Here is a 26,367-nt window from a genome sequence, read left to right on the forward strand (position 1 = left end):
GGCAAGAATTTGAAATGCAACTAGGAAAGAAAGCTCATTACTTCAAATGAAGTTGTTTCTGTTCTCTGAACGGACAGAATATTTTCCTGAATAGATAAAAGAGAGGAGAATGTAGGTACTAGCTTTAAATGCCTCACTGTACTTTGGAAGAGGAGGACATACATTGAGAATATTTCTCTGACGCTGTCAAAGATGTGATGATTCTTATGGATAAAGAGTGGAATCTGAAAGTAATGTAGATACTTGAGGTTGAAGGAATGACTCATTGAAAGACAAAGCTCCCTACTATATTTTTTTACTTGCTTCTAAGTTCTCTTCAAAAGACATAATAATACAATAATATGTAGGATTGGACATTTATTATGACCAATTTACTTGTGATCTTAGATTCAGTTTTCCCATTTGCTGAAATATAAATAGCTCTCTAAAAAACTGTAATTTTAATAGATAAGGTGTGCATCACAGTTGCTTGCTGCAAAATGCCATAATTGAAAAGTATTTTTAGAAGTTATAGATCATGAACTGTGTTGGTTATTTTTCTTCCATTCAAGAAAACATTTTCCTTACTTTACAGAGCTGCAGGTTGTACGCCACAAAACACTTAAGAGTGTTGCTGAGAGCTAATGTAGAGTTCTTCAGCAACTGGGGGATTGAGTTACTGGTGACCCAGTTACATGATAAAAATAAAACTATTTCTTCTGAAGCACTTGATATTCTAGATGAGGCGTGTGAAGACAAGGTGAGCATCCCTTTTCTTTTTAACCTCTTTTTGGTATGCTGCTCTTAAGCTCTTCCCCACCCCCTTCCTAGTAGCAAAGTACAAATAGGCAAGAAGGTACTGATGGTTTCCTTTTTGAATTGTCATTGATGGACTTAAAATAGTTTATAAGACCCCTTGGATGAAACTACTGCAATATTACTTACAAGAAGACAGACTTCTGGATTATGCCTGTATTTACATATGAATTGCAACTTTATTCATTATGCTTCTTGTGAAGTAATTTATATTTAATGACAGAAGATATCTAAAATTGATCATACTAGGATTAAGTTAGCATTTGACACTTGTGAAAAACTTGCTGTTTCATTGCAGGCAGAGTGTTGTAATTATTGCAGGTCATTTTCAGACTTATAATAGTGCTCAAATACTCTTTGTGTTCTTAATTATTTTAGGCCAATCTTCATGCCCTTATCCAAATGAAACCAGCCCTTTCTCATCTTGGAGACAAGGGTTTGCTTCTACTCCTAAGGTAAATGTTGAGTGTGCTGTTCAACCTCACATTGTGAAAACAAATTCAGATTCTGGGAGTTGTTTAAATTACAATGTTAACTGTCTGATTTTTTTTTTTTTTTTTAGATTTCTGTCCATCCCAAAGGGGTTTTCTTATCTAAATGAAAGAGGTTACGTAACAAAACAGATGGAAAAGTGGCAAAAGGTAATGATAAGAGGAAAATGTTTGCTGGATATTAGGATAAATGGTGTAAATATGCAGATTTAGAACAGAGATTCTTAAAAATTATTGCATTTGAATGTGCTTGTAAAGCTTTTGCAAATACATTAATTGCATCAGTGATATAGCGTTTTTGCTGGTAAAGGTTGACAGAGACTTAGATTTCCATAGCTTCTCTGTACATATGTGATTTTGATTTACCAAGACCTTTATAAAATTTCGATATTTCAGCAAATTTTTCAGGAGCGTAGTGACCTTCTAAAATAGGTTGTTGTGGAAGGTCCTTATCTAGAGAAGTATGCAAAGTAATGCTGCTTTTCAATATACCTGTTACCTCTGGAAATTAAAGTTAAACCTAGAGGTCATGAAGACAGAATTGGCTGATGCTGTTTAAGAAGTGAAGAGGAACACAAGACCATTAAGAAAAATTGTCATAACTTGAATTCAACTCTTCATATGTTATTTTGGCTTTGTAATTGATTATAAGACATTGGTCTCATTCCTGTTGGCAACTTTTTTAGTGGCTTAAGTGTCACTTCTCAAGGAGTACTGAAATGCATGATGATCTATTGAAATTGAGTGTGTCAGATATGAAGTATTTCTTTCTTCCTTTTTTTAACAAATTCCCTAAAATAATTATGAAATCAATTGTTGACTTGCAAACTCCTAGTGTGAAGTGCATTCATTTTCTTGAGCCCCACCTTCAGATCATAAAAAATTCAGTCTTTCTTAAGGAACCTTCCTCAATTATTTCTTCCTTATAAAGTCTCATGCTATAACACCATAAACCACTAAAGTGTACTGTGTCAACCCTCATCTGTTTTCTTACAGGAATATAACCTAAAATATGTTGAATTGATTGAAGAACAACTTAATGAAGCACTTACAACATACCGCAAACCTGTTGATGGGGATAACTATGTTCGTCGGAGCAACCAAAGGTAAATTTGGGAAAATGCATTCTGGGGCACAAGCTGGGGAGACTGATCAGGAGACCTGTAAACTGAAATGTATGAGGGAAAGGGCTACCAACAGGATTTCAGTTTATTATGCTCCTGGAGCAGTGCAGTAGCACAGTGTAAGGAACACACAGGATGAACTGGATGCATTGCTTAGCTTCTAGAGTTTTAATATAATTTATTTCAGAGCTTCTATATAATTAGTTTAAGAGCTTTTACAATTCATTTTATTAAGACTAGGTGGATTGAGTGCCATGGCTGGAGTGCTGGAATGGAGGGCTACAGGCTTTTCAGCAGGGATGGGCAAATAAATAATAAGGAAGAGGTTTGATTATACAGCTCTTACAGTTAGTGGTGATGTGGTCGAGAACCTCTGGGTGAGGATTAAGGGGATGGAAAACAAAGGAAGTGATGTAGTGGGTGTCTGCTACTGATTGCTCAGCCGGGATGTTAGTACTGATAAGTCATTCTATAGACAAGTAGGAGAAACTTCTAGATTGGTAGCTCTCATTCTTATCGACTTCCTGTGGAAGATTTCAACTTCTAGGCATCAACAGCAGATGATGTAATGCAATGACAAGCAGCCTTGGAAATTCTCAGTGGAGAAAGTCTGTAGGAGAGATACTCAGTGAGCCAATTAGGAATGATGCCCTCCTCAACTTGCTGTTTGTGAATGAGGGCTTGTGGGAGATGTGATGGAGGGGAGGTTCTCTAGGCCACAGTGATATGGCATGGTTAAGTTTAAAATTTTTAATGTAATGAGAAAAAGCACAGCAGAGCTGCTACTCAGGACTACAGGGGAGCTAACTTGGGGAGCTGCTTTAGTAGAGTACATTTTTGAGGCCCAAGAGTCCAGAAATGCTGGTCCGTCTTTAGGAGCTGTCTTTTAGAAGCACAGGGGTAGGCAATCCCACGTGTTGTAAGTCAAGCAAGCAGGGCAGAAGACCACCTTGGCTGAATGGGGAGCTCTTCATGGAGCTCTAGAGGAAAAGGAAATAATCTCAGGAAGATCACCCTTCACAGGAAGGACTACAAAACTGTGATTCACATAAGCAGAAAGAAGGCACAAAAGGCCAAAGCTCATTCAGGACTGAAGCTGAGTAGTGTTGTGTGACACAACAGGAAAGAGGAGGTCTGAACAAAACACTGCGTCAGTTCTTGCTGAAGATGGTCACCTGACTTACAGGGATGAAGAAGAAACAGAGATGAATTAAAATTTTGTGGTGTTTTTTTGTCTGAGTCTTTGGCAATATTGATAGACCTTGGGCTGCCTGGTTCTCTGAGCAAGAGGTCCACAAATGTGGAAACTATGGCTTTCCATATGTGGACACTAACATTGTAAGGGACCATCTGTGTCAGCTGAATGTTCACCAGGTCATGGGGCCTAGTTCCCACCAGGCTGAGGGACTAGCCTCATCAGTACTAGCCCACCAGTACTAAAGGAGCTAGCAGATCAGGATCCATCTGTCAGGACCCATCTCTTATCATCTGCCAAAAGTCTTGTGAGTGTAAGGAAGGTCCCTGGCGACTGGAATCTGGCCAGTTTATTCCAGTTTGCAAGAAGCACATAAGAGAAGATCGAGAGAGTTACAGACCTATTAATCTAACTTTAGTTTGTGGGAAAATTATGTAGAAGATTATACTGGGTATTGTTGAAAGGCGTTTGAAAAACAATGCAGTCATCACAAACAGTTAGCATGGGTTCACAAAGGGAAAGTTTTCTTTAACTACGTTGTTAGCCTTCTGTGGTAAGGTCACCCTGTAGGGTGAAGGGAAGGTGGTGGATGTTATTTTCCTGGATCTTGGCAAGTTTTTTGATGCTGTCCTCCACAACGTCCTTCTGGACAAGCTGTCATGCTGTGGGATGAGCAGGTTCATGGAGTGGTGGGTGAAGAACTGGCTGAGGGACTGAGCCCAAAGGGTTGTAGTGAGTGGGGCAACATCTGGTTGGTGACTGGTCACACCAGTGGTGTTCCTCAGCGCTCCATTCCAGGGCCAGTTCTGTATCTGAGTGCACCAGTGGCAATTTGCTGATGCTCCAGACTGGGAGGTGCTGTGGATTCTCTTGAGGGACAAGGGGCTTGTGCAGAAGGATCTAGATAGATTGGAGCACTGAGCAATCTTAAATGACGTGAAATTTGTCAAGTGCAAATGGTGGATTGTGCACCTGGGAAGGAGTGACACCAGGCACAGGCGTGAAGTGGGAGAGGAGCGGCTCAGGGTGGCTCAGCAGTGCCCGGGCAGCCCCGAGGACAAAGCCCATCCCAGAGCTCTGAGCAGGGCACAGCCAGAGCCCATCCCAGAGCAGCGAGCAGGGCACAGCCAGAGCCCATCCCAGAGCTCTGAGCAGGGCACAGCCAGAGCCCATCCCAGAGCTCCCAGCAGGGCACAGCCAGAGCCCATCCCAGAGCTCCCAGCAGGGCACAGCCAGAGCCCATCCCAGAGCTCTGAGCAGGGCACAGCCAGAGCCCATCCCAGAGCTCCCAGCAGGGCACAGCCAGAGCCCATCCCAGAGCTCCCAGCAGGGCACAGCCAGAGCCCATCCCAGAGCTCCCAGCAGGGCACAGCCAGAGCCCAGGGAGGGGATGGGCCTCACCTGGGGCCTGCTGGGCCCTGCAGGTGGAGAAGGATGGGAAGGTTCTTCCGTGCATCCTGAGGAGGGAATCAGAGCTGGAACCTCCTGTGAGGAGCAGCTGAAGTCTTTGGGCTTGTCCACTTTGGAGAAAAGGAGGTTGAGGTGTGCCCTCAGTGCTCTCTGCAGCTTCCTGAGGAGGGGAAGGGCACGGGGAGGTGCTGAGCTCTTCTCCCTGGCATCCAGGGCTCAGACCTGAAGCAGGAGAGGTTCAGACTGGATACCAAGAAGCATTTCCTCACCACAAGGCTTGTGGGTGGTCACACAGGGGAACAGGCGTCCTGGAGAGATGGTTGGTGCCCCAAGTCTGTCAGTGTTCAAGAAGCATTTGGATGGTGTCCTTAATAAAAGGCTTTAACTTCCAGTCATCCCTGAAGTGGTTTGGCAGTTGGATTAGATGATTGTTGTACATCCTTTCCAGTTGAAACAGTTTATTACTTTCTAAATTCCTCAGAAGAATTCTCCATTTGAAAAAAATCAAGGGTAGCCATTGTGTTACATTGCAGTGTAATTTATTTAAAAAAAAATATTTGAAGTGCTGGGAAACCTATGTATGTTTCTCTTTCTGCCAGATTACAGCGACCACATGTCTACCTGCCAGTTCACCTTTATGGCCAACTGGTGCACCATAAAACAGGCTGCCATTTATTGGAGTCTCAGGTGAGGATAATAATAATTTATAACTTGAAATATTTTAAAGATCATTATAAACCTTTTGAAAAAACGTTTTAAAAGAGATGGCATTTAAATAGGCATTGTAGAAGAAGTTGATTTTGAGTCTTAAATTGTGAAGGCAGTCTTTGCCATCTAATCTCATGCAAAATGCCTTCCTGACACTGAAGTATCACCAAAATACCTTGCAACATTTTTCTTAAAATGACTAGCAAAATCTTAGCATGGAGAGCCAATTCATAAAAAGAAAAAATTTTTAGTCTCTGTGGATTGTATATTGACAGTTATACATGTGGGAAAACTATGCCTGTCCTTTTAAGCATACAGAAATCGGGAGATGAGGGAATAAAATCTTTCTAATATTTTGAAAATCTAAGAAAACAAGCCCTAAGCCATAATTGCTTAAATTCACTTTTGATGTGGGTTGGTAAAATGATTTATTGAATTGACAATGCTCTTTGAAAAGTTCAAGAGGAAGTGTATATGTTGCAGTGTGTTCGTTTGACTAATATGTCAATCCTTATAATATTTGAAATAATTTAATGCAATCTGCAATTTCATTAGAACTTTCTTTTGCATTATTACTGCTGTTAATTTATGGTTATGATTACAGAATTACCACTGTTGTTCCTAGAGTGCATGATTTGAATTATTGCTTTAACTTCTACTATAAATGCAAGAGAACCTGTTTGGCTGAAGTCTCCTATTAATTTTCAACTTAGTTTTTTCTTCTTCTGTTTTTCTCCTTCAGAGTATTGTTACAGATCTAAGTTACACTGTTCGGTCTCCAATGCTGGATAAGTGGGAAGGAATTAAGCAGCTGAAGGCAGCCCTTTGGGCCTTGGTTAGTAATATATTTACTGAATTTTGAAATTGTTTAGTTCCGTTATAACTGTTGATTCTTAAATAACTAAGCAAAATTCTACAAAACTAAAGAAAAATACATTGCCATATCAGTGTTAGTATGGAATTGATAGTTACAAGTTAAAAGTTGCCATGGTCTGAGTTTAATGTATTTGCTGTGGTAGTCCCTAATGTTTCTGCAAGGAAGTAGGCTGCCAGTGTTGATCCATGTGGTCATGATGCCCTGGTACTTGGGACAGGCAAAAACCTAGTGTTGGTGTGTATCCAAGCTACACTCCTAAATGTTCTTCTTGCCTTCCCCAAAGTTAATTTCAGAACACTTGTCCAAGGGGAGTGTTAGGGGAAGATACTGTAGATATGTAACTGGATGCCTGTGTAAGAGGAATGTAAAATGAATGAACCAAGATCGTGCTGCAGGCTATAGTAGAGCTTACAAAGTGAGGAACACATATTAGTTCTAACTTTGAGCAGCTTTAGGTATTATACAGGGTGTGCTGAGTGCTTTTTTTATTAACACAGTTAGGAAATGCCAGAAAGGGTACTCAGGTCTTTCAACTGCTTTGGGAAGATGGGCTTTAAACTCTACTACCAACAAACAAAATTATCAAAGCTTTACATTGATAGTGCTGCAGATCATATTAAGATCAAAACTTACTTGAAAAATTTCATTCCAGGGCAATATCGGATCATCGAATTGGGGTCTTAACTTGCTTCAAGAGGAGAATGTAATTCCTGATATAATGGCACTTGCTCAACATTGTGAGGTTCTGTCTGTTAGAGGGTATGTGTGTCTGATATATACATAAAATTTTCAGATGGTAGTTGTGATCAATTTTCAGATAGCTTTATCTGATTTACATGAGTACAGATTTGTACTCTATTGGAAACCAGCTCTTAAAGTTACCAGTGTTTGAGTATCAGTCTCAGTTCTATGTAACTGCAGAATTGTGTGGGAAGTCTGAAAAGAACATGAAGTAAACAAATCTATGAAAAAAGGTAGATACTACTTTTCTCCTGTTCTGTAAAACAAAATACTTGCTGTTTATATCTCTGTGAGAATTTATTATTCCATCTTTTTTATTCAATATATTTTTTAAATATTTAAAAGCATAAATAGATGGCATTTTGTCTAACATTGCTACTGTATAAATGTTTGGCCTTTTTTCAAAAAGTAGTTTTCTGCTTTATGTAATCAGGCTGTTGTGGTAATTTTTATTTTTTAATAGTATCTTGTTCTCAGATATATTATTGAATTTCCTGAGCTTAAATTGATTTGCAAATTTAAATTAACAGTATACTATTTCTCAGTTTTGTGAAGTTTCTCCTGAATTGCTTTGAATTGCATTTTCCTTTCAAATGTCAAGTAAGTTTAGTTTAATTAGATGCTATTATTGTTGCTTTTTTTCCTATGTATACATTAAATACAGAACCTGTGTCTACGTGCTTGGTCTAATAGCCAAAACTAAACAAGGATGTGACATTTTAAAGCATCACAACTGGGATGCAGTGAGACACAGTCGTAGACAGCCTTGGCCAGTGGTCCCTGATGACATGGAGCAGCTCTGCAATGAACTTTCTTCTATACCAAGCACTCTGAGCTTGAACTCTGAGTCTACCAGTTCAAGGCACAACAGTGAAAGTGAGTCTGCTCCATCAAGTAAGTAACCAGAACACCAAAACAAGAAAACAGGAGAAAAATGAACAAGCAAACAAAAAATACCTGCAAAGAGCCCAGCCCACCACAAACAGCATTTTGATGTTCTCATCAACCTTTTGATAGGATGAGGTACAGACCAATGGTGTGAAGGTGGTCTTGCAGTAAAACAGTACAAGCAATAGGACATTGATGTCCATTCAGAGAGATGCAGACCAGTCAGAGAGAGTAAAAGAGTGTCTTAGCTTAACACTTGGTGTAGAAGAAGAATTTTCACATGAGGGTAATTATTTATTTTTGAGTCATGGTGGTTTGCTGTAACATGCTACAGAAAGCACAATGCTTAGTTACAAAGATACACTTGGTTGCCCTCAAAGAAATAAGTGTTTATGTTCTCTGGCTATACACACACACACAGAATTTTGCTGTATTTTAATTATTATGTATTTCAAGTACTTAATGCATTTTATTTTTTCTGTGGATACTTGGAATTTAAATTAAGAAATATGCCATATTTAGGTATCATTGAAAGAGTTCTTAGGTTCTAATCCTAGTAGCTGGATGTTTGCACTGAAATAAGACAGTGTGGCTTTTCTTTTGAAGCAGGGAAATCTTCAGGTCAGTTACTCCTCAAAATAGCTAATTTGCATGAAGTTCTGCAGAAAAAAAAAGAGGAATTAAAGTTTCAGTAAATTGCAGAGACTCTCACTTGGGCTTCTATAGAATGGCTTCCTATTTAGCAACATAGTTGTACACTTGGAAGAAATGCCTATTTTTGTGACAAAGTCTTATATAATTTCAGGTATGTTCATCATGGAGGATGACCGTTTTGGTAGTACTTCCACCAGTACTTTCTTCCTAGATATTACTGAAGATGCAGAACAAATATTTTATGACAGACCTGGACCTTCAAAGGACAAAGACCGTAGTCCCTTTCCTTTTTTTTCTTCTAGTAGACTTGTGAAAAATCGCATTCTAAACTCTCTTACTCTACCTAATAAAAAACATAGAAGTAGCAGTGATCCAAAAGGAGGAAAGCTGACATCATCTGACAGTAAATTTCTGAGGCGAAATCGTACAGTAACAGAACCTAGTGGTAGCATAGACTTTCCTGCTGGGGAAGAATTGAACCCTGTTTTCAGAGTTCCAAAAATCCAGACTTTACGATTAGAAACTTCTTTTGTGGGAAGCAAACATGTGGAAGATACTGATTGTACTCAGAGTATCGGAGAAAATGATCTGAAGCTGCCAAAAGGTCTTGGAAATGAAATTCATCGGGAAAACACAAGCAAAGAAAGGCTAATTGGAGATGGTACTACACAAACACATTTCAAGAGCCGTAGCTTAAGTTTTAATACAGATACCACAACAAGTGGTATAAGTTCAATGAGCTCTAGCCCTTCAAGGGAGACTGTAGGTGTGGACACTACAAATGTAGATACTGACTGTGGAAGTTTGAGTACTGTTGTAAGCACAAAGACTGTTAAACCAAGTCACTGTTCAACACCACAGTCTAACCACCTGCCTCTCTCAAAATCCAACTCTGTATCCCTGGTTCCACCAGGGTCTTCGCATACGCTTCCCAGAAGAGCCCAGTCTCTTAAAGCTCCTTCTCTTGCTACGATAAAAAGCCTTGCTGACTATAACTTCAGCTACACGAGTTCTCGAGATGCGTTTGGCTATGCTACGCTAAAGCGCCTGCAGCAGCAGAGGATGCATCCCTCACTGTCTCACTCAGAAGCCCTGGCATCTCCAGCAAAGGATGTGCTGTTTACTGACACTATCACCATGAAGTCTGGCAGCCTGGATTCTCGACTAACCCCAAGCCGGTAAGAAATTATTCTGTGCTCATTTCTTACTTCAGTGCTGTAAGAACAACTTCAATGTCTTCCTAATATTTTTTTTATCTGCACCTTAAAGTTGTTGCAAGGTGATTCATAACTTCACTGAAAGCAGTACTGATATATTAAGTGAATAACAGAAGGATAATTGTCCACTTTGTAAGGGCTCTCAGAGAAGCCCAGCTTTCATAGCTGTGCTCAACCTTTTATAATGCTGTTGCTGACAAAGGAAAAACTTTCCTTTCATCACATTTTCTTCCTGTTTTAACTTCTATAATATAAAAAATGCAGTTGCAGTGCTAACATTATTGAAGTTGCTAACATCATTAAGTTGCTAACATTATTAAAGTTGCAAACACATTGAATTGCCCATGAAATCAGAGGTAAATTTCAGAAGAGAATTTTCTCAATGTCACTTGGGGAGGTTTTAGGACAGGGCCTCCTGCCAATATGCTATATTTGTGTTCACTGCAGCACTGAGGGCAGTGATGAGATACTGATACCACTGATAGGAATGTCAGTTTGGCTTCTTAGCTACAGCAGATCAAAGATTTTACTCATAGCATTTATTTTTAGATGGCAGTGTCACCTCTTTATTTTTGAGCAATATTAGATGTTCTAAAGACTAATTAGATAGTTACATAAGATGTCTAGCTCTTGACATTGACACTGTTCCCAGCTGCAACAGTCACTGCTTAAAAACCTTCCCTTAAAAGCTCTTGTACTAAATTTTTCCTTCACATCATCTTTTAGTTACTGCATTGGATTTTCACATTACTGTTGAGATGGAAAAGGCACTTTTTATCTCTGTTCTTGCCTTATCATTTCTTGAATGAGAGAAGGGGGAGATGCTACCAATACATGAGTCATCTGCTTACTGTGGAAAAAGCAAATGCTCAGTCCTTGAGCTGCCCTCCTCATACCCAGCTGAGTGTGTCTGTCCTGATTAAAAGAACCATCCATTTGTGTTGGAACTTTTGCATCATTCTGGAAAGATGCCATTAAAGATGCCTTTGTTCAAATAAGTTAGAGCTAGACTGAGTATGTTGGTTGGATTAAGGATGATTTAGTAGTTATACTGCGCTCTCCTGGAAATTGAAGTGCCATTCCTAGCTATGTCACTGGCATCCTGTGCTAGTGCAGGAACAAGTGGGTGTCATTTCAATGGTAGTACAGGTTCTGTAATGTCTGTAAGTGATGTTTTACCATTCCTTGCAGTCATGCCCTTGATGTGCAGAGCAACCTTGCTGCAGTGGACTTTGATCCTGCACGCAATGTCATACTGACTATTCCTGGTGCTTAGCTGTTCATGTTCTCTTGTGTCAGAGAGTCAAGGATTTGAGCTGACCTGCTTAACACTGAACTGAAATGTCTGGAGTGCTTGTATCTCTGAGAAGGTTAAATAATTGCAGACATGCATACTCACGGAGAGATTCAGGTTGTGTTAGTTGCTAATAAAATTGATTGGAAAGACTGCAGTGAAACTAGTACATGTGTTTTTCTTGGTGGTTATGGTGTGTCCCCAATGAAATATTATGATCCTTACAATTTCAGATTATATTTACAAATAAATTCAGAGTATATTTACTGGTCCAGCTAAAACTGTCCTTAGCTGCTTTTTAAAAATAAACTAGAAAGAAAAATTCTGTCCTTTTCAACTGCCAAATCAATTTTTCTGTCTGTCTTCTGAAAAGTTTTATTTACAGTTTATTGACAGATTTATGTGTTACTAGCAACTAACAGTCACAGATTTACTTTTGCAATGTTTATAGTTGTTCTTTTTTTCAGAAGGTTAAAAAGCTTTTTTCTTTGCATAAATTTTGTGAGGATAAATTTCCCACTTTTTCTTTAAAGACCATCCAGAAATACTAACACACATATTTTGGATCCTGATAGTGGCTCTCAGCTATCCCCTGCAGACATTTTTCATGACAGCTTGGTGCTGTTTATCACAGCTAATGCGGTATCTGTTCGTTTTTCTAGGAAAAGCAGGGACAAACGTTTGGGATTAAAACGTCTATCTTTAATTCACGTTGAGAGTAATTGTAAAATGTTTTATTATTAAGTATTTAATGCAATTGATAACTTTTTGGGTTTCATGATTACACAATTATTTAGGTTGGAAAAGACCCTTGAGTCCAGCTGTTAACACAGCACGCTCAAGTGCTCCACTTAACCATGTCCTTAAGTGCCACATCTACACATTTTCTAAATGTCTTTGGGGATGGTGACTCAACTGCTTCCCTGGGCAGACTTTCCAGTGCTTGACAACCCTTTCAGTGAAGAACTTTTTCTTAGTATCCAATCTAAACCTCCTCTGGCACAAGCTGAGATCTTTTCCCTGTTTTTATGAAGTATGGCTTGACTTCTTTTGTGAGTCCACTGCTACTGTCACTAGCATTGGTCAGAGTTGCCAAGAAAATTGTTGCTATCCTCTCAGCTGTATTTTGTGCATTTCCATTACATAATAATTTCTTCCATGGTCAAACTTTGATAATTTAATTTTATCCCAGTGTAAATTCCAATCTGTAGGGATAAGAGGACACTTTATTGCCCAAATGAAAAGTAGATAAAAAACTTCTTCCAAGGCAAAAAGTCAAAAAATCCAGTGTTCACTTTATCCTCCAGTGTGTCATAATTTGCAATAAAAATTCAGTGTTCCTGAGGTGTGCCTTTATTAGGAAGCTTTAATCCAATGCGTATAGGCCATCTACATAGATTGGTTATCAGAAAACATTTTTAGGTTTTTCTGTTTGATGAGAAGGAAAATGACAGATGGCTAAATGTGAAATTTCCATCATCAGGTCACCACTGAGGTCGTGTTCTCCAGCCTCTTCTCTCCTGTCTTATTTTCCCATTCTGTTTCTTTCTTTGTTCTTCAAATTATTTGTCAAGTCAGCTCCACTCCCTGTGCAGGTTTAAGTTTGTTCTTTGTGCATTCATGTTGAGCAAATACTTCCTCTGTGCATGGGTGACCCTACTGGATTACTGGAATATGGGAGGAAAAAAATGTTCCTTGTGTGTATCACTGGTTGGCTCAAGGTGTGCCTTTGCAGGGATGTGCCTGCTCAGCTCAGAGTTTGTGAATATCCAGGAAATACACGTTCAGTGCATAGGTACATTTCAAAATTAGGTAGTTAGGAGTTTAGAAACCCAGATCTTTACTGGCTCTGTCAGGGCTGTAAACATTCAAAGCTAGAATGCTGAAGAAAATACATAGCTTTGCAGGATGGGCAGGAGTTCCTGTATCGAGAGTTAAAAAGGAATTGCCAGAAACTGCCAAACCATGCAAGACAATATAAGGCAGAAAAAGCAATGAGCATATAGCTGTAATTTGTCCTAATAAGCTCTGAGATCTGCTGTGGGAGGATGAGGATGGTCTTTGTGTCAGCAGTCCTTTTTACTTTTAATGTGCCAGAATGAGAGAGTAACTGCAAATGTGATCTATTTGTTTCAATGTTACAGGTTCATGAAAGCTTTAAGTTATGCTTCGTTAGATAAAGAAGATTTATTAAGTCCTATTAACCAAAACACACTTCAACGTTCCTCCTCTGTTCGCTCCATGGTTTCTAACGCTACTTACGGTAGCTCTGATGATTACATTGGCCTTGCTCTCCCAGTGGATATCAACGAAATATTTCAGGTATGTATGTGTTAACTGATTTGGTTCATTTGTATTTTCATACCGAAAGGCAGTCAGCCTTTGCCTTTTCATCAGATTGAATTAAATCTAGAGAAATGAGGAAAAAATGGATGTGGTACTTTAAAGAAATACCAGCTAGAGTTTCTTTTCTAACTGTTCTTCTCGCTTTCTTACACAAGATCGCTAGCCTGGTTTGTTTTAAGGCAAATAATGGCAAAGACAGTGTCAGAGGAATGTTCAACGGTGATTTTGCTGACAAATTTGCTATCATAAGATTTTTAGTTGACATCTGGCTCTTATACTAAAATTAGCATAGTCTGTGCACATTTGTTAATTCTGCTTTAGCCAACCAATAATTGACATGTTCATCAGCCACCTAGAAATTAGATGCATAATCACGCAGTTAACTCCCTGCCACCATGGTCTGTATTAAATAATAGATTCTTTTTATATATATATCATTATAGTACTAAGTTATATTGTCTTAACTTTGAAAATACATATATTTAGGTTAGAACAGATTATTTTCAGTGTCTCAGAAAATCCCTTCTTCTTTCTACTTGGTAGAAACACATTCCTATTTAAGAGACTGATGCATCATAGGGTTTAATACTCTGTTACTTAATCATCAAAATCAGGACATGGTCTATGTCAAATGTAAAAGTGGTTTTTATCTTACTTAATATTCGCCTTTCAAATCTAAATAAACTTCTTACCAATCTCAAAAAATTGCTAAACATAGGGCAAAATCATGTTAAATCATCTATCTGCTTCTGTTTTTCCTTTGTGAAATGACTAGGTTTTTTTTTCTCCTTCCAGTCATTGTGGCATATTTGTTACCTCATTTTGTCTCTCTCAGCTCTCTTTGTAGTTGAGAAATGCCTCAGCTCTACATCCTACATTTTAGATGTCCTGGTTGCTTCTGTACTTCATTCCCAAGATCTCCAGTGGTGTTGCATGATCATGGACAGATTATGAACAGCCACTCTGGTTCACTGGTTCCTTACAGCCTGTCACCACCATTTAAAATCTGTTAACTCTTCATGAGCCTTTGTCAATAATGTTCATTCACAGATGTATATTTTTCTCATTTGGCTTTTCTTTAGTACTCAGGAGCTCATTCCTAATTTCTTCCTCTAAATGATGCATTTTTCTTGAAGTGAAAGAAAAGCAAGATTTCATTTCCTCATAAAATGTATTTTTTTTCTTGTGTTTGATTATCACCTCTGCTAATTTTAATTTTCACTTGTGTATTCCAGGTAAAGGAAACCCCATATTTCCAGAAGAAAACTACGCCTCCATTTGATGAGCATGGATCTAGGGTCTTTACATCTGATGCAGGAGGTACTGGTTTTAATCCTGCCCCGTAGCTTTCCGTTGTTTATTGGTATATTGGATGGGTTGTTGAAATATTTGTTAATTTTCCTTTACAGAAAACATCATTTTAGCTATTAAACTTTGAGGACTGTGTTCTGGAATCAGGATAGTAGTGCATTAATTCCCTGTTATTTTTAGTTTGAGCTAATGTGTTGCTTCAAAGTTTGGTCCTGCTCTAAAAAAATGAAGGAAAACCTGCATATCTCTGATAACGTGAGCTAATGCTGCTCAGAGTCTGGTAGTGATGCTGTATACAGGAAGTAACAAAATTTAAGCTTAGAAAAATATGTATCCCACATATTCATATTTCCCTTTGATTACAAGATCATTTATAGGAACTTACGGTATTAGATGTGTATTTCAGAAAGTAGATTGTCTTTCTGTGATGTGTCCATGACAATTGATCAGTGAAGATTATGGGATGAGAGAATTGCAAGTGTTCTAATGCCTGGCTTGCTCTTGAATGTACCTCTAGAGAAGTCAGAAATCTGTAGGGTCTTTTTATGTGTTTTTTCAACTGAAAAAAAGAAGGCTTGACACTGTAATAGTTTATTGGGATAGCTGTTGTCCTACATTTTTGGGGTTTTTTTCCCCCTTTAATATTATACACAAAGTTGATTTTGCTGGAAGTGTGTCTCTGTAGTTTGCTGCGTTTCAGTGTAAAGTAACTCTGTTCAAAACTGTATTTGTTTGTTTTTTCCACCCAGGGAAGAGCATGTCACTAAAGTGTCTTCTGCTTGTTTCTGGTTGCTGAGTCTAGTTTCTTCCTGTCACAGTCACTAAGTTACAGTTTTTTAAATTGTGTTTATTTTTGCGTTGGTGCATGTGTAATTCCAACATCTGGTATATCGTTGTATTAATCTGGTTTGACACATGAAAATTGGTAATGTATTGGTGTTATGTGGGCATTAGTAATGTTGATATCATGTCAGGATTTACCACTTACCTTCTTACAGTGTGTGTACTTAGAGGTTGAATTCTGTCCTTTGCAATGTTTTGTTATGTATAATAAGTTGGAACTAAAACTTTGTCTCTTCTCAAATGCTAACAATCTTGGGAGCTTAACCACTCCAGAAAAACACTCTATAGGTCTTCACATGCACTCTATCCCCAGCCTTAAAAGGCTTGAAAGTGGAAATGAATTGAAAGAGTTAGCATTGGTTGCTTGGTTTTGTGGGAGTTTTTTGATAACTGATTCTTATTTACAGGTCTTCCATCAGGTGCAAGTGACGTTGTCAAAAGCCCTTTTCAGATACTCCGCCAGCAGATCAGTCTCACAGAAATAATGAATACCAGCCGTTCAGATGCCTGTCAGTTCTTGGAAGGTACAGAGGACACAGGGCTCCAGGAGCACACAGATGAGAACTGCCTTTACTGTGTCTGTGTTCAGATTCTGGGTTATCAGCCTAACACCAAAGTGAGCTCTTCCTATAATCGTGCAGGTTAGTGTTCCTTGTGGTGAAGTGTGATAAAACTGAGAGAACATACTGGCTTTTGTTCAGCTTTAAATAATCTGGTAGGGTTTTTGTTTAACTGACTATTGACCTTAAAATTATTTCTCTAATAAGCTCATTGTGCAACCAGTGGTATTGCCATGGTCATTTCCAGCTTTCCACTCTTTAGTAGTAGTAGGAGTAGGTGTCTGCATGTTTCTTTAGTATTTCTAATAGCATGTCAAAATAAAAAATTTGAAACCTTATTTAGTACTTAAAATGCGTGTTCTGAAACCTGACACTAGCTCTTCAACTAATGAAAAGTCTGACATCAAATCAAGTCTGTGCCATAAAGTACAATGAAGGAAATCTGTGGAGTCTGTTGAAGCTGAGCTGTAATTTCACAGATTTAGTCATCTTTTCTCATACTTTGAGATTCAGATGAGAGTTGGAGTTATTTTTTCTGACCTCCTCTGCAGAGTGTGCAGTTACATGTGTTTTGTCAATTCCTGTGATGGAAAGATAATGCAGTAGAGGATGCTTTAGTAGGAGCACTCACTGTTTTTACAGTACTATTAAACATTATTAGTAGCAATGTTGGCAAAGGGAGTGATGCACTAATGTGAGGAATGGCTCAGAGAGATAAGCTGGAGGTTGAGTTAGTAGCAAGACAGGGTGACAAATAAAGTCCCACCTATAGTTACAGGCGCAGCAGAGCCTGGCTCTTGCCAGAGCCCTTCCTGCAAACACCTGTGGCAGTTGTGTGAACAAAAAAAAGTCTGCACATGCAAGAGCATCTCTATTGTGTTACATTAAATGGAGCATGGGTATATCAGTAACTATATCAGTACTATGTGTGATGGCTTCTTAGGCTTCCATCAGTGTCTGGAAAAGACACCACTAATGTACTTTAAGATTTTTTTTTTTTTAAGATCACTTTTGGAAAAGTCTGAATATAATTTGTCTCAAATCCACCATCTAGTTCTGAGCTGATTTTATGCATAGTACTTAGTGCATCTTGCATGTTTGCAATTGTTGAAAAATAATGAAAGCATGTGAATTGAGGAAAAGTGTGAATAACAAAGGTACATCTTGTTTATGTCAGATTTTTCAGACATTCCATATCCTGACTGGTGTGGGCAGACCATTCACAATCACTTAGATGTGCATTCCTCCAAATTTTCTGGAATTTCAGGCTGTAGTGATGCAGTATCCCATGGTTCAGCCAGCAGCACCAAGAGTACAGAGCTTGTGTTAGGTAAGTCTGAAAGCCTTATGATTATTAGAGACTATCACTAATAACGTATATTTTAGGCATTGTGAAAAAATTATGTTTCACTTAATGTACACTGCAACAAATTAATGCTCTTTATTAGACAAAAACCAAAAAACTCTGAATAAAAACATCATCCATCTCCAGGTGGGAGAATATTGTTCTAAACTCTTCTCCCTCTGTTATGTAGCATTTCTGCAGATTATTCAATACCTGACATTACAAGCAAATTGTCTTTTTCTTCTGCAGATGTTAATTTTTAAAAAAAAGTTTAGGAATTATTGAATTACTGCAAAGAGAGACTTTATTATGTATTTGTGTATTATATTTTGAATTATAATGGTTTCTTATGAAGTAGCTGTTTTTTTAATTCTTCCCTATCTGATAGAAGCTCATCCAGTTTGCAACATGCTTTAGTGATAACAGTACCACTGTAACTTTATCTTGCAGTTTTTTCTTTGAAATGGTAGAAATATTTTTGAAAAGGTTGACTGTTTTAAGTCCTGAAAATAGTGGTGTTCTAAGTTCTCATTTCAATAGAAATATTTTTGATAGCTCAGAATACATATGTAAATGTGTGTTTTCATGTGTATATGAAATGCGTAAACAGACTTACTGTACGAGGTTAGCTCAGTCAAAGACAACTCTGTTTAAATCCACACTGTTTTATTTGTTTTTCCAGGAGTAAAGTCAATCCCAGATGACACACCAGTGTGCAGGATACTTCTGCGGAAAGAGGTCTTACGTTTAGTTATCAACTTGAGCAGTTCAGTAGGAACTAAGGGCCATGAAACTGGGCTCCTGACGTAAGTTCAGTGCATTACAGATACTTTAGCAACACTAAGTCATAAGTATTCTCTTAAGGTCTCAGGGACTGTGAATAACCTCACTTCTCAAAAGTTGTCAGGCTGATAGGATTGAATGTAATGTAGAAGGTGAACAAGTAATCTTAAATTGTTGCTCTGTGTTTAGTATTTACTCTTAACCAAACCTTTTAAAATCAGTAATTCAACTATAGTAATTACATACCTAGTGTGGCATGTAGATAAAAGAAACAAATACTTTTTTTTGCTGAATAATAGGTAAGTACAATAACAAACTGAAAGTGATTTCTTGAGAAACCCAGCTCTACTTTAAGCAAGAGTACAACTCCTGAAAATAATTTATTTTTAAAAAATATTCAACTACGGGAATATAAATCCAGGGACTAAATGTTATAACCTGTGGGTTTTTGGGCTAATTATTTTAATATTGCTGTAATTTTAAAACATTGGAAGCCAACAACTGCTAAAAGAAAATGCAGAAGTGTGTGGTTAAGTTTCAAAAATGCTTACAGATTTAAAAGATTAGTTTAATATTTTTCAATATTTTTATAACTGCTGTACATGTGGATGCCAACTATTTGATACACTCTTCTCTTTCCAAGTCTGTTATTTTAAGCCCAGGCAATCACAGTAATTCTGTACAACTTAAAAGCCATAGATTCTGTTTCATCTCATTAGCTTAGATTTCTTCCAGTTTTGTGCAAAGTAATGCTGTCTGTTGGGATGTTCTTACTGTGTCAGTTCTGGGATTTATAATGCCTATTACTGAAGATTTAGTGATGACATCTTATTGAAAAGATGGGGTCTTTTTAATACAATGGAAATCTGTTCAAGACTTACAAAATTTTGTTTATTCTCTTGTTCAGAATTAAGGAGAAGTATCCCCAAGCATTTGATGACATATGCCTTTACTCTGAGGTGTCCTACTTGCTAGCACACTGTACGTTTCGACTTCCATCCCGAAGGTTCATCCAGGAGCTATTTCAAGATGTTCAGTTCTTGCAGGTGAGTGGAGAGTGCACTGAATGTACCAAAATGTCTGGCTGGGTGCAGATTCCATGTCCTGAGTAAAAGATGCTTTCAGATAAGTATATCCCACAGGAAACCATTTTGTGATGCCTCCTGAGTAAAATCTGTAGCAACATTAATACTCCATCCTTCCTTTTTAGATGCATGAGGAGGCAGAGGCTATTTTGGCAACGCCAACACAACAGCCTGTAATTGATGCATCAGCTGAGTCCTGACCTCTGCTCAGGCAGTGCTCTGCATATGGACTATGAAATGCTCAGACAACCTCCCACTGACTGGATAAAAAGTTTGGAACATCATCTTTGAAACCTTCCAGAAGCTACTGGTACCTGAAGACTGAACTGAAAACATTTTCTTCCTCAACCAATTACTGGCACAGTCATTTGAGCCCTTTGGGGATTTATTAGACATTACCTTAGTTTTAATAATAGTAATTACCAGTATATGCAAGAGCCAAGCACTGAACACCTCCACAAGTTTTCATTTCATTTTCTACCATAAAATACGATGAAATAGGACAACTTGCAGAGACATTATTAATTGACTTCCGATTCTGTTCCAGAGAAGCAGAATGATGCCTTGCTTTTTACACCCTGGACACCAGGAATCAGAGAGATGGGGGTGCATTCCACTGCCAGTGATGGGGAGCCATGCTGTGGTTGTGGGCACCAGGGGATTAATGTTAGCCCTTCTCTGTTGATTTTTGTACTGTTTATAACACTACTTTGGGGATTTGTAACTTCAGACAGAAAGAAATGCCTCTGAATCTGAGGTTTCATTAAGTTATTTTAATATTGCTATAGTTTAAAGACATTTTATTAGCAGTCTCTTCGATTTCATTGCATTTACCTACATGTATCTTGTCTGAACCAGTTAAGGATTTTCACTACAATTTGATTTTCAAAACAAGTCATTTAAAACTTAAAATGCTGAAATCAGATTGTTTTCCCTGAATACTATGCATGTGTTTGCAGTTTCTACACTCATGCTCATATAGTACAAATGTGGGTCTTACTCAACTACAATCCTTTAAAACGCATGATTTGTATCAGATAAGCAAATATTGTATAAACTGAACTTGAAGACATTTAATCATTGCAGGTTTTGTGAGGAGACTTAAGTATGAGTGTTTTCCAAGTTCCACGGAAACAGCTTTTTATAAAAACAAAGGTTTATTTGAATTTTCAATGGGTTAGTGATCAAGCATCAGATAGTACTAATAATTGTAGTGAAAAGCCTTAAGTAACAAATTTTGGAGCAGCTGTACTTATAATTTTGTACTGGTATTTAAGACTTGTTGCAAAAGTTAAATGATACAGTGACTGGTAATGATTGAAGTAGTTGCCTCTATCATGTTACTAGTGCCGTTTCTAAACTAGTAAGTGCAAGCTAAAAAAAAAATAGTAGGAATCCCTGTCACTTTTATCATGGATCTAAAGACTCAGAAGCCTTTATATAAAGGTAGTATAAATATATGCAAATGTGTATATACAGTAGCATGGCCACCTTTGTTAGAATGCCTGTAATAGAGGGGATTACCCTTTGATTTTGATATAGGTGAATAATTCAGCTGGACTGTACTAAGTAGAACGTATTTTTATCCATTCACTCCTACCATTTTTTATAATTAAGTGAAATTTATCCTGATGCTCATATCTCTGTTCTTACTAGCTATGCTACTGGAGATTTCAATAAGTAGTCCTGTGAACAGTAACACACAGTTCCTAGTGAAATGTAGAATTTATTTGTTCTTATTGGAAATTTCATGACATCACATAAGCACTGCTTTGCAGCTATCACTTCACTGAATTCTTATGTGCACTGCATACCATCAGGTTCTGGTAAAGCAGACTGTAAGTTGCTGCTCATAGTCAAATTTAGTTCCTAAGATTATCTTTTCATGAGTTCCCACTGAAAGGAGCAAAAAGAAACTGATTGAACTCTTCTATGGTCATTGACATAAATAATACATCTGTGTGGCAAGATATGTTTGAAATGTTTAGAAAACACACCACACCAGTAACTATTGGGCTTCTGGTCATGAGAAATAAATGCTTCTGTAAAACCAAAATGTCAATCACAGTAGACCAAATAGTGGTATAAACTCCAAAGGAAAATAATGTAGTTTTCCCACAAATGGGGATAGCGTATGTTATACAGTAGTTTCAAACACTACCTCAGTTAGGCTAGAGTAGAAGAGATTTGTTTTAATAACTAAATGGAGTTACATCGAACAACTCCATATTATTTTTCTGCAGTTAAGGCAAAATAAACAAGTTTTATCACCTGTATTTAAAAAACCCACCTCTCTTCATTTCTTAAGTTTAACCCATAGCACTTAATGTAGAAAGCATCGTAGGAAGGCCTCTGATTATAGAAAGGTAAGCAAATATACTTTTGAAAGAATCTCCATCCCAAAATGCTCATGTGTTTTGAATAACTCGCTTGTGTGGGGATCCATGACAACAGAAACTTGACATAAAAAATTATGGCTGCAAATTCAGTTATAAAGCGTGATTTTTCTTCTGAAAGTGTATGAGTGTCAGTAGATTTCAACAAGTATGCATCAAGGATGTTAAGTCTGTATTGTACATAACATACATTTCTAGAAAATTAATTTACACACTGACATTAAGCTCACATTGATGTTTCACTTTAATTGGCAGATGAAGGGGATACTGTTATTGAAGGAAATTTATATTGGCTTAGTTATAAACTGTGAATTTCTGATTTTATAGTTCTCTTTTTTTTAAGGTCCCTTTCAAAGTCCTTATTTTGGGGTTTTATTTGTATCATGAGAAACTTCAAAAGAAAGCTGTAGTAAATAATGATTGTGCTTACATTAGCCCTAATAAAAAATCTCTTCTACTTCTCCTAGGGAAGCTGACAGACCACCCACTTTTTATATTTCCAGTCTGAGTGATTGGTTATAATGCTCAATAAACGGTAACGTGTGTAGCATTCACTTACACTGTATACAGATGCACTTCGGTTGCTGTGGGAAAGAAAACTCGTGAGGAACTCGCACACAGCTCAGAGAGAGCAGGAGCCGCTCCAGGGGGATGAGGCTGCTTGTGGAACCAGTCTCAGTTAGCAGCAGCTGCCTGGAGTCTCTGGCTCTGCCCTGACAGGCAGGGGAAAGGGGGGCCCTTTGCAAGGAGCAGAGAGCGCCCAGGCACATCCACAGGGCCCGGTCCTCTCCACGAGGGAAGCAGGACGAGCCTAGGGGCTCAGCGTCTCCTTCTGGGGAAGGAGAACTTTTCACCTCTCTGAAATTCAGAAATGCAGAACACTCCCAGCTGTTGTGGACATCCCTTGGAGCTGGAGATGATCAGGCTTTGAAGTTCCCAACTTGTATGTGGGGCCCCTGGCATGTTGTGCTGGAAACAGTTGCTTTTCCTCATCTGACAGCTCTTGCCTGACTGATGTCTGACAAACATCCCTAAAAGCACTCTCTTCGTGGGGTGGTGGTGGCGGTGGTGGTTTTTCCACAAGTGGAGTCCCAAACAATTCACTAGTTTTGGGCACAGTGGCTCAGCACACTGAGGTAAGCTGCCCTTATAAACATTTATAAGGCACCTGTGAGAATCCTGTCTTTTTTATTTAACTTTGAAACACACATAGTGGTCTGGAAAGGGAGTTGTGGTTTGCAGTGAGACTGAAAACAAAACCAAAGTGCCTCTCCTAGATGTCCGAAAGAGTAAGGTAGCTGTTCAGGAGAAATACACTGTAACCAAAACCTGGTGAGGGATGGAAGATGTGCTGCTTTGTAGTCTGTGCCTTGGGCTTGGTGTGTGGCAGTTTGGGCAGCAGGAAGCTGGCAAAGCTTGCAAGCGAGCGGGAGCTCAGGGGCAGCAACCGCAGCAGAGGAATTCTCGCCAGGCTCTGAGGTCTCGCCCTGAGCCGCTGTGGAGCCACGGGAACGCAGGTCTGGCTTTTCTTTTCTAAGTCACACTTCTGTTACTGTGTCCTTATGAAAGGTATACAATGTGAGAGCAAAATCTTACAAGTGCAAAAGACTTTTGAGGGCATGCTGGAAACCATGTTTTTATTTTCTATAGGTCTCCAATCTCCTTGGTTTTTGTTCAAATCACAAGAGTTCCCTGCATAGTTTTGTTTTAAACAGATTTATAGTCATTAACGAATGTGGATTTTCTTTGGGTTAATTTTGTAGCATAGATGGACAGCAATGCCACAGCATGCGGAAATTGCACCTTTTGCCTGAGTTGCTTTTGAAAATACACTCTTTTATTTGCAAAATGTAATTTATGCAAAAAAAAAAAAAAAGTAACTTCATTTTGCCACTGAATAGGGTGTTTCAGCACAAGATGCTATGTCTAAAGGGGAAAAAAGTTCCATCAAATTTACACTTTGTAAATCTAATTGAAAAATTGTTCCAATATTGGGCTGTCAGCATCCCTAAAACTGCATTACAAGACATTATGTAGATTAATCATTCTGATCTGAGGGAAGGGATCAAGAAAAATCTCAATACTTATTCTCCCTGTGTGGTCATTTTTTTGTTTAGTAATACGCTGCTACATATTTGGAGGTTCTAGTGTTTGTAGGTCACCAAACAGACATTGAAATCTGATTTATATTGTATACCTGTAACATAGAAAGAAAAAGTATTTATATATTTTACGTAAGAATATTGCATTGAGCTGTGTATAATTTAAACAGAGGCTTGTCCCAAAATGGTATTGCCCATCTTGATTTTTTTTTGTGTTTTCCTTTTTTCTTTTTTTTTTTCGGTTTTCTTTTTTCTTTTTCTTTCTTTTTTTTTTTTGTATACTGTGTACAGTTCATGTCAATGAGCATTAAAGGCCTCCTGAAGCGTAGTCTTATCAAAGGGATGCAATGTTAATAAAATGTACTTAAACTTCTTATAGTTGTTCTGGTCTCCTATGTACCTCTCAGCATTAGAAAGGGAGAAAGGGATTGGAATTTAATTCATATTTGCAAGTTACTAGTTAACTAGAACAATCAGAAGCTTCCCAAATAAAACTTTGTGGCCAAAACAAAATTTTTACATTAATGCTTTATAAAACACAAAGACTCTTTAATAGTTCACACACCATTTTTATTTTAAAAATTTAACATACTGAGAATGATGTTTAATTATGTGATGGTTTAAGTATTAGCATTTCAACAACAGCTGTGAATGTTGCATTATGAACAAAAAAAAATAGAGGATTACAGTTCTGAACTCATTCAACCATTAATGCAAGACAGATGTTTTAATATATAAAAATTATACACACTTATCCACATATGCCAAAATACTTCTCTAATCTTCAGTTCTGGTGCCCAGACTGTGCCCCTTGGCACAAAGGCATTATCCTTCCTGGAATCCTCCATTTGTGTACAATTTGTGCACAGGAGGTTTCACAAAACACCCCCCATCGGAGCCTGGAAGCAGAAGGGTTTATAGGGAAGGAGGAGCCGGCTGCTCCTTCCCTCACCCAGGGACCTGGAATGTGGTCAAGTGTGTCACTGTGTCCAGATAATGGAATTTCATCAGAGCAGGAGGATCTCCCTGGGAGCAGCCAGGGGATTGAGAGGTGAGAGCTCAGCCACCATCAGGAAGGCACGACTGGCTGAACCCACAAACCCCTCCATTCACCTCCTGGGTGGAACTGCTGCAGCCAGGCCTCAGTGACAGCAGCTTCTTCCCAGCTGGGAGTTGTGCCAGGTTGCAGCTGCCCCCCTGGCAGGAGGAACTGCAGCAATGTCAAAATTTGAAATGCTTTGTACGATACGCTGATTTCTTTGACTGACATCTATATCTGAATGCCTTAGTACATACTTGATTAGGATACCTTTTCAACATTTTAGAATAAATACACCTTTTTCTGAAATGTACAGCTCAGAAGATTTATACTGGTTGTGACAAAGCAGCTCCCTTACATTTACTGGCCTTTTTTCCAACAGTAAGGCTTTTAAGCTACACAAGTACATACAGTGTGGTGAAGCATTCTGGAGAAGCAAGTGTTCCAAGCTGTAAAGATACTGTGGTATCAAGCTTTCACATGCATTTCTACTCAAAGAAAAGGCTAAGATAAAAGGAGGAAGTTTCCCTGTGATGTATCTGTCAAATCAGCCTTCTCCCTCACCCTCCCTGTTCTCTTGCCCTTCAGCAGAATGTGCCCGGCCGTGTTTCCTTACTTGGCTGCTGGAGGCTGGAAGGAAGGACCATGCTGAAAACTCTTCTCTGCCTCTCAGGCCTGTGGGCCACCTGCACCTGTGCACAGCACATGGATGGACATGGCACAGTGTGGCCTGAACACCTCCAACCACGTCTGCCCACCCCTGTGTCTGTATCTTTGTGCATCCCCTTTTCCTTCTCCTCTGTCTGCAGGCAGTGCTTGTCTCAGCCCACAGGCTGTGCAAGGCCTTATTGCTTTTCCTGTTGCAACACAGCTTGTGACATTACAACAATATCTGTAACCAACAGTATAAAAACTAGATACTGTTCAGTTTCAGAACTCACTTGGTCTGCACCTGGCTTGGTTTCTAGGAGTGTGATCAGCTACTCAAACACAGGGAAGGTAAGTAATTGCATTTTAGCAAACAGGCTGAACATCAAATTGTCAGACCCTTCATTTGTTTCACCTTTGAGAGCTGCTTATCCTGTGCTCTTAAGTTGAAACCATTACTTTGTGACAGATTCCAAACAGCATAAGGGGATAAAACTAAAGGGTTCCTTGTGCAC

General features: G+C 38.6%; 1 protein-coding gene across 2 annotated transcripts in view; it reads left to right on the forward strand.

Annotated features, from left to right (window-relative positions):
• The window catches only part of RICTOR (RPTOR independent companion of MTOR complex 2), a 75,244-nt gene extending 50,705 nt beyond the window's left edge, over positions 1-24,539 (forward strand). Inside the window, exons 23-38 of one of the 2 annotated variants that reach the window (XM_058043380.1) lie at positions 575-739; positions 1,174-1,250; positions 1,358-1,436; positions 2,283-2,392; positions 5,615-5,702; positions 6,466-6,558; positions 7,253-7,359; positions 8,006-8,235; positions 9,035-10,061; positions 13,539-13,716; positions 14,976-15,060; positions 16,302-16,535; positions 17,632-17,784; positions 18,482-18,605; positions 19,490-19,628; positions 19,793-24,539. In XM_058043380.1, coding sequence (XP_057899363.1) covers positions 575-739; positions 1,174-1,250; positions 1,358-1,436; positions 2,283-2,392; positions 5,615-5,702; positions 6,466-6,558; positions 7,253-7,359; positions 8,006-8,235; positions 9,035-10,061; positions 13,539-13,716; positions 14,976-15,060; positions 16,302-16,535; positions 17,632-17,784; positions 18,482-18,605; positions 19,490-19,628; positions 19,793-19,867 — 2,964 coding nt within the window. In that variant the 3' untranslated portion in view covers positions 19,868-24,539. The remainder of the gene's footprint in view (positions 1-574; positions 740-1,173; positions 1,251-1,357; positions 1,437-2,282; positions 2,393-5,614; positions 5,703-6,465; positions 6,559-7,252; positions 7,360-8,005; positions 8,236-9,034; positions 10,062-13,538; positions 13,717-14,975; positions 15,061-16,301; positions 16,536-17,631; positions 17,785-18,481; positions 18,606-19,489; positions 19,629-19,792) is intronic. The other variant, XM_058043381.1, reaches the window with a different exon arrangement.
• Positions 24,540-26,367: the final 1,828 nt, after the last annotated feature.

This window comes from Melospiza georgiana, chromosome Z, assembly GCF_028018845.1.
Source record: "Melospiza georgiana isolate bMelGeo1 chromosome Z, bMelGeo1.pri, whole genome shotgun sequence".
Classification (NCBI taxonomy): domain Eukaryota; kingdom Metazoa; phylum Chordata; class Aves; order Passeriformes; family Passerellidae; genus Melospiza; species Melospiza georgiana.